This window comes from Myodes glareolus, chromosome 23 (assembly GCF_982192425.1).
Source record: "Myodes glareolus chromosome 23, mMyoGla1.1, whole genome shotgun sequence".
NCBI lineage: Eukaryota > Metazoa > Chordata > Mammalia > Rodentia > Cricetidae > Myodes > Myodes glareolus.
In genome coordinates this window covers 13,150,923-13,163,232 of record NC_142048.1, presented here as the reverse complement: position 1 = coordinate 13,163,232, position 12,310 = coordinate 13,150,923, and the positions used below count along the sequence as shown (strand labels likewise).

General features: G+C 36.4%; 2 protein-coding genes across 6 annotated transcripts in view; both read left to right on the top strand.

The window, feature by feature from the left end:
• LOC148118308 (putative ATP-dependent RNA helicase DDX60) overlaps nt 1-3,876 on the top strand; it is a 93,123-nt gene extending 89,247 nt beyond the window's left edge. For all 4 annotated transcript variants that reach the window (XM_087900932.1, XM_087900933.1, XM_087900936.1 and 1 more), the window contains 2 exons: nt 627-689; nt 3,659-3,876. In XM_087900932.1, the coding sequence (XP_087757058.1) occupies nt 627-689; nt 3,659-3,758 (163 nt within the window). In that variant the 3' untranslated portion in view covers nt 3,759-3,876. The remainder of the gene's footprint in view (nt 1-626; nt 690-3,658) is intronic.
• The window catches only part of LOC125413989 (putative ATP-dependent RNA helicase DDX60), a 337,410-nt gene that overhangs the window by 89,213 nt on the left and 235,887 nt on the right, over nt 1-12,310 (top strand). The gene's annotated exons all lie outside the window — the stretch shown is intronic.

Genomic DNA, 12,310 nt, shown 5'->3' with positions numbered 1-12,310 from the left:
GACCACACCTCCTCCCACGTCTTGTATCTCTTCCCAGTTGTGCCCTTTTACTCCAGCAAATCATCCTCCCATTTTGAGTCTTTGAATTTTGTTTTCTTTCATTTTGGGACCCAAAGTTCTACCAGGGTTGACTGCATGACTGTGGAGCATAGGGGCCCACCAGTGACTACGATCCTATAGAGAAATGATTCTCCCTTCTTCTGCTCACAGGGCCCTGGTTGTCCTATGAGTCTACTCCTCATCCATGCCTGAGGTTAATGGTCCCTTTCTTGTGTAGACCCTATGCAGGCAACCTTAGCTGTGAGTCATGAGTCACGCCATGCCCTGAAGCTGGCATTTCACAGCACTCCCCGCACATCCTGCTCTTTGCTCTTCTGGTCTCCTCTTCTGTGATGTCCCGCCTTGGTGAGCTGACACAGATGTTCCAACTAGGGATTAGTGCTCAGCAGTCACTTATCTTCAGCACTTTGACTGATTGTCTGCCACCCATTGTTAAAAACAAAAGAAAACGACACGGCAAAACAAAACAGCTTCTGTGATCATGGCTAAGACAGCCATCATTTAAGGGTTTAAGCAATAATAGTAAATAATTTTGTGTCATTAATTTTAGTTTTTCTGTTATTTAGGATACATTATGGGACAGCTTACCAGGTGTTGAAAGATTTTTCCCTTACCATTAAATCTATCAGGTATGTTACATGTTGAAATAATACCTTCCTATTTTTCAGAAATTTAATAGTAATTTGAAAATGTTGAGGTTTTGTTTCATGATACAGGTATGTAAAAGTATCATGGATCTTGTTTCATACCACGAATTTCTACTTCCGAAAGGGTTTATAAAATCACCCATCCCCACAACCTGTTGGTTATGATCTGTAATACAATTAATTCCATGTTACTTTGGAGATTAAGATCAGTCCAGAGAGAGTCTCCGACTCAGGCACTACACACCAACAGGAAGCTATTCCAGAGCATTACTGATCTCGGATCCTAATATTCTTGATGATTCCAATTGCAAAACCATGTCAAACACACAATGTTTTTGAGGTGCTATCAGGTCTCCAGGTTATATCATGTGCTTGCTCTTGAGTCACTTGCTGTAACCTATATTTATATTCAGCGTTTATCTGGCTGTCAATGCATAGTCACTTCCTGTTCTGATCTACCTCAAGGCCCAGTTAATCACAAGGAATATCAACCTTTGTGTGAGCATTCCACCATTAGCTGTATAATATCAGCTAGTTAAATGACCATCATCCTAACCCCTTAAACCTTAATGCATTCCAGCACTTTAGCAGCGATTCCTTATTTTGTCAAATGAACATAAAGCTTATCATAATTGCATCCTTAATAAGCAATTATTTGTTTTATTTCCTTGATAAGAGCTGAATTAGGCTTATATGTATTATTTATATACACAGTGTGAATTTGAGGCATACAAGAGCAGAGGGAATAGCTTTGTTCATCTATAGAAGTGGTTCTCAACCATCCTAATGCTGTGACCATGTATTGCAATTTCTCATGTTGTGGTGAACCCCAACCACACAATTATTTCATTGCTAATTTACAACTGTAATTTTTCTACTATTATGAGTCATAATGTAGATATCTGATATACAGGATATCTGATATGTGACCCCCAAAAGGGGTCATGACCTACAGGTTGAGAATCACTGATTTATAGCATCTCTAGGTGAAGTGGCACATAGTTATCCAAAGCATAATCTTAGAAGCAACCCAGAAGCCTCCAGAGATACTAGAGCTGAGTCCAAAGCCAGGCTGAAAAAACAACATTAATTCATTCATTCACCTAACCAGTGTGTCTGCATTATTGTTTTGAGAAACTTTTAATTATTTGAGGTATAAGGATTGTTAAGTCTATTTCCACATGTACAATCCCTGTATTAGCTACTTTTCTGTTGCTGTGATAAGATACCATGAACAAGGCGACTTATAGAAGAAAAACCTAGTTTACTTTATGGTTCCTGAGAAATTTGAGTCTTTTTCAGGAAGATAATTCAGTGTTGCATTTTAGAATTACATCTGCATATTTTGAGCATCATGGACACAGAACAGTGAATGTGAGTGTGGCATAGATCTACAGTCTTTCTATGTGGTGGAGATGCATCAGATTGTCTCTAAGTGTGTAACAGTAAGAGTGGTGAGAAATGAATGAAGGTCTGAATTAAGGAAACAGAGTAATGATACGGGATATTAACTCTACAAATACTTGTAATTGAAGCATTGATACTGAAGTTCATATTATGGCTAAAGATGACCAAGGATTAAATTGTTGTTAATGAATCTGTCTTTTTCTGTCTCTCTTACACATACACACAGACATGTGCGCACACACACACACACACACACTACATTGTGAAAGTGACATTTTTGGTTAAGTATAAACGTAGTTAAATTTATATTTGTTGTGCATATCAGAGGATATCATCTATTTTGATATCTGTGGATATAAGAGGACATCATCACAGTGATTAGTCTGTAATTCAGGAGAAGTAAATTAATGTCACAAATAAAGATTTCAGTTTGTTGATGAGTAAAGACCCAGGGAAGCTGGATCTCTAGTAGGGGCAAAATACTAAACAATAAAAGCAAGTAAGATGTCAGACTGTGCTTGATCTCAGCCAAGGCTACTCTCTATGAACTATTCAGTTCTGTGTTTCTTCTTTTTTCTTAACGCCTTTGTACCAGTTTCTTAATACTGATGTAACAAGTTGTCACGTAATGATATAAACCTATTTAAATCTTACCATTCTGGAGGTCTAAAGTCAAAAGTGTGTTCCCTTGAGTAAAACTGAGTTTCTGGATACCTTGGTCTTTACCCAACCTTTAGGGCTTGTCTGCATCATTTTAGCAGTTCCCTTCTGACTATTTCCTTATGTCTTTGAGGTCAGCAATGTTAGGTTGAGAGAGCTGAGACTGTGCATCAAGTGTCCACATTTCACCCCTCTGACATCAGTTCTCACTTTCCTCACACCATGAGCACTTTGGAGAAGTCAATTGCCTCCACCTAGAGGACTCAGAATAACCCCCTGCATTCAATATTAACTAATACCTGTGGCTTCATCTGTGATGGTAATTCTGCATTGACATGGAGTATAACACAATTGCAGGTTTCTGGGGATTTAGGTGAGGACATCTGAATTAGATGAGAAACCTTATTCTATTGGCTGTGTCCCACTTTCATTCTTTTCTCACCTACATAGAAAAAGAAATAAAGCTTTTCTTCTCTATTGTGGATTACAATATTTTCTGGAGTACCAGAAACAAAAAGCACCAGAAAACAACAACAACAACAACAAAAACAAAAACAACAGAAACTCCCCCAAGTATGTTCACAAGATACAGAGTGAAAAGAAAAGAAATTTTTGTTGTACTATTTAAGGGAGCAAGGATCTAAGGACATAGAATTTGGCAGCTGTTCAATTATCCTTTTCAGTAAAGACACTTCACAGAACACCTTGTCTTATCTTCCTATTTCTTTCTTTTTTTGTTTTGTACATACCTTATTCGGTTAATGAATTTGTTTCTTATCAGTAATCCTTATAACATGCTAATACTATTTCATCACTTTAGAGGATAGCTTTTTACATAATACTCATGACTCTTAGTTGATTAATAATAATTCTTCTATTTGCAGTGTCTCCTTACGTGAACTGTGTGAAAATGAAGAAGACAACGTCGTTTTAGCATTTGAACAATTGTCTGAGTCTTTTTCTGAGAAGTTTGGAAAAGTGTGAAAAGAAAAACTATGTACATCAACTAAACTATCACCATAGAAGCTTTGAAAGTTGTATATTTTTTATTCTTATGTCTTGATCAGAAAATCATAGACAATAAAATGGAATGAGCAAGCAATTTGCTGTGTTTGGCTCTGAGTACCCTTGGCTGTACCACTTGGTGTGCCTATGTCTTTGTTTCTTTAAATAACTGACTAAAAATTCTTACGTCTCCAAATTATTGAGGATTGAATGAGAAAATGCAGGATTTGCATATATATGTTTGAAGATTTTTATACTCTGTGAGACACAAACAAATATTGTATTTAAATACTTTCACTATTAATAGATGTAAAAAGTTTATTGAAACTAGAAAATAAATAATTACAGTATCCTGAAAATGTAATATATCCTTCTTAATCAACCTAAAAAGATTATTCTTCTTAGAGAGCTAGCTGTTGAAATAGTACATCTCACGAAATAAGCTACTTGTAAAAAAAATTGTTTTCACCCGTTTTTGTGAAGCTTTAAAAGGAAACATATTGCTAAGGTTTTGCTTCATTTTAATTGTATATACAGAATTGTTGAAATAATGACTTCCTTGGTTTCATTTGTGTGAAATACATTAATTTCTATTAATCTATTAATTCACTAGCATGGTACCACTCATTCTGTAGAATTATTTTTATAGGGTCATTCTGTAATTGAGGCTGTGGCCTCAATCCTCAACTCTAGGATCTATTTGAAACCTTCAATTTGAACTTACAACACTGAATCCTCAAAACAAAGATGAGTCTTTTCTGTTACTCGGGCATCTCACTGAACAATGCTATTTTGGTGTCGCCATAGGTAGATGGTTGTGGTTTAAAAAAAAACTGTAATGGTTTATTTATTTCTGAAGCAAAAAAATTCTAATTACTGATAACGATGTGGGATTACATGAGCAATGTTAGGAATCTCTACCTTGGTGGTGTGGGATGCAGTCAAAACCGCTTTTATTCTTTAAATGTTGCAGCAGTGCTGTAAACAGAGACATTTAGGATCCTGTCTAGCACCTCCTAATTTCTACCCAGTGGAATGTTACACAATGTGAAATTTATTGTCATGTTTGTTGTAACTCAAAGCTTGTACTTAAAAGTCCAGATGGGAAAAGAAGATTCCCCCACCCCTATATGCGAAATCTTACCTGGTTTCTAGAGTTTTAGAGGAGTGAGTTCATTTTTGCTCTCTGGGGGTCATCTTAAAAGTGCAGAATTATATGTAACATCTTTGAAAGGTGTCCCCTGGGAGTGGGAGTGGACTACTTCTTTAGTCTTTAGCTAAATCTAAGGTGTAAACAGGAACTTTTTTTTTAGGGAATAAACAATATAAATGTTTTATATTTTTTTCTTTTTATTAAAAATTTCTACCTCTTCCCCTTTCCCTTTTGTTCCCCCTCCCCCTTCTTTTTCCCCCTCCTGTCCTAAGAGAAGTCAGGGTACCCTGCCCTGTGGAAAGTTCAAGGCCCTCCCCCTTACATCCAGGCCTAGGAAGCTGTGCATCCGAGCAGACTAGGCTCCCCAAAAGCCAGTACATGCAGTTGAATCAAATCCCAGTGCCATTATCATTGGCTTTTCAGTCAGACCCCATTGTCATGTGGCTGACAAAGGAACAATTTCTTAAGTGTGAGTTTAGGAGGAACACATCACCAAAAAATGTGAAGCTCAGAAAACCTACAAAAACTATGCACTGGGAAGATCTTTACCTAGAATCTTTAGAACAAGGTAGAGTTTATGATGATTCTTTGAACCCCAGAGAAAAGAAAAAACAGGCGATGAAAGCAATGGAGCATGAAACTTGTTCCTCAGAGTTGGTAGGTTTCACACAAGGACAAATGTCCCAGATTGAAGTGAGTTCTACATTGGAGAAAGTGAGTTCAAGGTAGACATGCTTTACTCTGTCTCCTGGATCTCTTTCATGGAGTTCAAACCTATCACTCTCCACAGAAGCAGAGTATGGATCTGCATTGTTCTAGGCAAATAAAGTTTGAGTATTACTCTAAAAGCAATAAGACATAAAGTTGACAAGATCAGAGTTTAATTTTCTGCATAGTAGACAACCAACAATAGCAAGAAAACACATGTAAACTATTTATTTATTTGACATCAATAAGCATTTTTCAAATGTGTACAGAAAAAATTACTCAGCTCCACTAATGATTAAGGAAATGAAAATTAGAATTACATTGAAATGTATTATCCCAGTTGGCTATACCAAAAATGACAGAAACAAGATAAAATACTATAGACATCTCAGAGCAAAAGGAACTTGTGCATTTTTGGTGGGAATGTTAATTATTGCAGCTATTTTTGAAAAACAACATGGGTGTTTCTCAATATACATATTGAGACTTACATCATTTCTAGATTCCACTGCTGGAAAGTTTGAGACATCTGTACCTATAGGCTGCTTGTAGCACTCCTTACAATAAGCCAAATGTAGAGTACAATTAAGTGTTGGGTAAATGAGTGGTTACAGATGTGTGTGTGTGTGTGTGTGTGTGTGTGTGTGTGTGTAATAAAGTGCTGTCTAGTGACTAAAAAGCAGAAATATGACTAAACTGGAGAACAGTGTGTTAAAATGAATAATACACACACAGAAAGACAATGCACACAGAAGTAGGAAGAGTTATGGAAATAAAGTAACAGTAAATGGATGGATATTAGAGGCTGGGAAGAGTCTAGAGTGTTGAGTAGAAAAAAGATGGGACAAGTAGAACGGAACAACTGTTTGGTGAAATACCTTCTCATGCTCTTTAACTCAGTGAGATGATTGAGGGATGCCAATTAATTACACATTTCAAAACAGCAAGTAGGATGTTAAAGCTCTCTACTGTAAAGAAATGATAAATATTTGGTGTTGAATTACCAGTTGCCCCAGTCTGATCGTCATACATTGCAGTGAATTGTTACAGTGTATTCCTTGTATATCTTTATGTGTTCATTAAAGAAATAAAAAATATACACAAAATATCAGTGACTTCTCTTTTTCTGAAAGTATATTTATTTTACTGAGGAGTGGTGGCAACTGCCTTTAATCCCAGCACTTGAAAGTCTGAGGTAAGTGGATCTCTGTGAGTTTGAGGCCAACCTGGTCTCCAAAAGCTAGTTCCATGGCTCGAGAGAAATCCTGTATTGAAAAAGAAAGCAAGAAAGCAAGAAAGCAAGAAAGCAAGAAATCAAGAAAGCAAGAAAGCAAGAAAGAAAGAGTGAGTATATTTATTTTTATTTTATGTGTGTGATTATTTGCTTGACAGTTTTTATGTGTGTTACATGTATGTCTAGTGCCTGCAGAGGCAATGAAAGGGTGATCCCACGTGATTAGAGTTAAAGTTTTGAACCACCATGAAGGTTTTTCGACCCAGATCCAGCTTGTCTGGTAGGGTAGCAAGTCATTTTAACCACTGAGCAATGGCTCCAACCCCTTTCAAGGACATTTCTTCATGTTCTACAAAGTTCTGTTCACATTAGCCACACAAACTAAAATAATGAGCAATAAATTCAGTGAAGGAAGGAATAAATTTCTATGATGAAGACAAACTATGAAAGAAATGGAAATGGATACAAATGAGTAGAAAGGTATCATTTGCTGATGGAATAACTGTTTTATTTATTAAAAATATGCAAATTGATCTAAAGATTACATGTAATACTTATCAATCGAAAATCTAAAAAATAACCTTAAAATTTTTTGTGAAAATTCAAAATGTTAACTAGCCAACTCAATTTTAAGCTTAAAGAGAAAAGCCTAGGCAGGGAGATTCAGCTGGCATCAGGCTCAGTAGGTAAACTGCTTGCCGCACAAGCTGGTTTCTTTGTAGCATATTGGGGAAATAGTACTCACATGTAAAAGCTTGAAATTGTACAGGCGTTTCTTGCAAAGTCAAAATTCAACTCAATAAGGGTTAAAACATGAACATAAGAAGTCATTAATCATCATAGAAATTTCATTTGAAGCCACATGCGGTTAGGTCACCTCACAAATCAAGAGAGAGTAGGTATTAGTGAAGATAAACTATTATGACCTGTATCTATGAAGATGTTCTGAGAAAACCCATCACTCTGTATCCTAAACTAAAATTTTAATTTTAAAGAGGGAGATAGGAACACTCAACTATGTTTAAACCTGTATACTTTTACTAATATTTAAAAATGATTTCTTTTTCTTTTCATTATGAAGCTTCAACTTCCCTTATAATCATTTTGTTTTTCATTCTAGAAATTGTTTCCCATTATGGTGTTAGCAAAAACTCCTTTTGTTTTTTTCCCCATTGGATTACTTTTTTGTTTTATTGTCACAGTTAAAGAGTATTTAACAGTTGGTATGTTGTCATAGCCATGAGAGACATTGTCTCAATGAGGCAATGAGAAGGAAAGTGATAGTTAAATACCCTAAACATCTGCTGTGACCTCGGCGTGGGCTGGCATGCATGTGTACATGCAACACACACACACACTCACACACACACACACACACACACACACACACACACTTTCTTTCTCTTATATACACACATTCACTCACTGTCTCTCTCACACACATACACACTCACTCGCTCTCTCATACACATACATTTCATACACACTTTTTCTAACATACACACAGTCACTCATTCTCTCAATACTCACCAATACAGAAAAAGCAACTCAAACAATTTTGAAGTCTTTGGCACTGACTTAAAAACATGGAGATAAAAATCAATGAGATATCCAGTATCAGTGATGGCAGTTCCCTTTTAAAAACATGTTCTTCAGTGTTTGCTGTTTATTGTTTTGTTGATCTTTGCCATTTTATGGGATAAGATAGAATCTCTAAGTTGCTTTTTATTTCACTTATTGCTATTGATAAAGAACATAAATTGAGATATTCCCTAACTGTTTTTATTTCTTTATTTGAAACTCTCTTTAGATCCCAAGCCCAGTTTTTGTGTTGCTTCATTTTACTGTTTTAAATTATTTATATATTCTATATATAGATGTGGGTTTCTCCTCTGTATGTTTTGAATATGTTTTATTGCCATTGATTAATAAGAAATTTGTTTTGGCCTATGATATGGCAGAATAGAGCTGGTGTGAAAACTACACTGAATGCAGGGAGAAAGAAGGCAAAGTCAGTGAAATGCCATGTAGTTGCCGAAGGAGAAAGATGCCAGAAACTTACCAGTAGGCCACAGCCTCGTGGTGATACATAGATTAATAGAAATGTGTTAATTTAACATGTAAGATCTTGCTAGAAAGATGCCTGGGCCATAAGCCAAACAGTATTATAATTAATGTAGTTTCTAGGTGTTTATTGGGGTCTGGGTGGCCGGGAAACCAATGCACAGTCTCCTTCTATAATATATTCATCCTCTATAAGATACTTGTCTCTTTAGTTTTGTAGAATCTTCTTAGTTTCATGAACTCTCACTTGTCGATTGCTGGCCTCAATTCCTGTGTAAATGGGGTCCTATTCAGAAAGATCTTTTTTACACCCATATTATGTAGAGTACTGCCTATGTTTTCTTCTAATACTTTCAGGTTTCACATTTAGGTCTTTGAGACACTTGAAATTAGGTTTCATGCAAGGTGGCAGAAGCAGGTCTAACTATCTGAGGTGCCTGTAAAGAGGACTACAAGAACTGTGAGCCCTTCCCTTCTTTACTTCTTTTAGTAGTGTTCCACAACACCAGCTCAGATGACAAGCAGTGCTTTCCCATAGTGCCCTGAAGCAAAATTCTGAAAATTAAAAAATACAGGCACTTGAAACCAAATCTCTCCATGCTTCAGAAAGATCAGCTGCAATTCTTCTAATTGTGGTATGTAAGATTTGTGGACTGTTCGTTTTCCCAAAATGATTTATATTTTTGTCTAAAGATTTTCTGAGGTCTATTCAAGGTGAAACTTATTAAAAATAATGCTGTGGTTATAGTCAGTACAATATGTTTTATATAAAACTTATGAAACTTTAATGTTCATTTGTGAGCACAATAACATGATAAAATGAATCTTCTCTTCAGCTTTAGGAATTGGTACCCTAATATTGATATATTAATTGATAGTTTCTTGATATTGCCAATTGCTGTGGGACTATGCTCTATACCTTGTCACTTATATTTTAAATAAACTCTGGCCAGTAGCCAGACAGAAAGTATAGGTTGGGCTACCACGTAGGAAGTAGAGGCAAGGCAACAAAAATTCTAGAAGAGGAAAATTTCAGTCTATAGTAGTGACCCAAATGCAGAGGATGCAAGATGTGACTGCCTCATCAAAAAATGTACTATGCCACAACTCTAACACAAACAAGAATTATGGACTAATATAAGTTTTAAGAGTTAATAAAAAGTCTGAGATACTAGGCCAATTAGTTTATAATTAATGTAGACCTCTGTGTGATTTCTTTAGGACTTAACAATTGTGAGAATCAGGCAAGACAGAAAAACTCCACATACCATAGCACCCAATGTGGAGCTGACCAAATCCTCTTAAAAGCTTGAGAGAGCTTGGGAAGTTATTTTAGATAAAAAAAATAGAGTTAAACATGGCTTCTTAAAAGCAGCACTTTCTGGGATGGGCTGTGCTTGCTAGAGGCAAGTGCTCTCATTTAAGAGAGGCTTCCTGACTCAGCTTTATCTGTAAAATGTTGCAACTCTTTTAAGATGCCCTGCCACAAAACACTTAAATGGTGTTGATAAAAAGCTGACCGTATGCCTTTTGGTGGTATCAGGGACCTTAAAACACCATAGAGTTGTGACAATAAACATGGCTCTGGCCAGTACCTCTGCAATGAGGCTAAAATCTCAAAAAACTAAGGAATGATCCAACTGTCAAAGCCAAGGTTTTAATCCTAGCCATATCTCTTAGCAAATTAAAGACTTATGTAGTCAAAAAAAGAGAATGACAATAAAGATAGTTTCAGACAAAAAAGTCCTCTAAACAATTTACAATGTATTTAAAAATATATGTAGCTTTCAAAAAACAAAGTTCTTAAAATAAAAAAAGAGAGTAGTTGAGTGAGGTGGCACACACCTTTAATCCTAAAACTTGGGAGGCAAAGGCAGGCAGATCTCTGTGATTTCAAGGACAGCCTGATCTACAGAATGAGTTCCAGGACAAAGATACACAAGAAACCGTGTCTGGAAAAGCTAAAAATTAAAAATAAAAATAAATAGAGCCATGTAAAAATGAAAATGCACAGAGAGTTTAAATATTGTATATTATTGTGTTGTCGTTAAATTGTTTAAATACTGAGGAAGGAGCAACTGCTGCTAAGAGATATTTGTTTATAAATGCTGCTATATTAATCTAAGATATATATTTTAAAAATACCTTGACTTCAAAATTGAAGTCAAAATTTATGTTAGTTTAAAAAAAGTTTTGCTTTTTGTTTCACAAAGAAATGAGAGGCTGTAAATTCATTTTGGGTTAAAAAAAATCAGGTTCAATCAAAAAAGACCTCCTACAAATTCTCAGATAGGAGCAGATGACCCAGGTGTCTGAGTTCTACATCCAAAACAGTTTCAAGACTGCTGGCTAAGATGATCAAGCCTCACAGGATAATCCAATCATGATTTGATCATAATTCCAAATCTTCTTAAGGTTCCCATAAGATTATCAGTGCCTCTAATCAGCAAAAAGTAGCCCAAAATCCTACACCCACATTCCCCCAAAAAGGACTATAGATATTTTCCTTTGTTTAAAATGTTGGCGAGCTCCCATTTGATCAGGCACATTGTCTCAGCGGGTGGATCATGAGGTCCTGACTTCCTTGCTCAACTTCTCCCTCCTTCTGCTCTCAACTGGACTTTGGGAGATCAGTCCAATGTTCTGGTGAGGGTCTCTGTCTCTATCTCCATCCATCGCTGAACGAAGATTTTATGGTGATATTCGAGATTATCATTAATGTGATAGTGGGGCAAGGCCAGTTAAGGCACCATCTCCTCTGGTGCCTAAGGACCTAGCTGGGGACATCCCTGGGGACACCTGGGATACCCTCTAGAGCCAAGTCTCTTGTCAACCCTAAAATGGCTTCCTTAATGTAGATATCTTCTTCCCTGCTCCTATATTCACCCATCTTCCATCTCCACTCTTCAACTCCCCCAAGCTCTCCCCAAACTTTCTCTTTTCCCTTTTCTTTCTCCCTCTCCCTCTTCCCTTCCCCAACCCCCATCCCCAACCCTACACTCACCCCCATGCTCTCAACTTTTGCCAGGCGATCTTGTTTGCTTCCAGTTTCCATGAGGATCTATATATGTTTTTCTTTGGGTACATCTTGTTATTTTACTTCTCTAGGCTTGTGAACTATAGGCTCAATGTCCTTTGTTAATGGCTAGAGTTCACTAAAGAGTGAGTACATACCATAATCATCTTTTTGGGTCTGGGCTATCTCACTCAGGATAGTGTTTTATATTTCCATACATTTGCATGCAAAATTCAAGATGTTATTGTTTTTTTACCACTGAGTAGTAATCTAATGTGTGTATATTCCATACAGTCTTTATCCATTCTTCTACTGAGGGGCATATAGGTTGTTTCCAGGTTCTGGCTATTACAAAT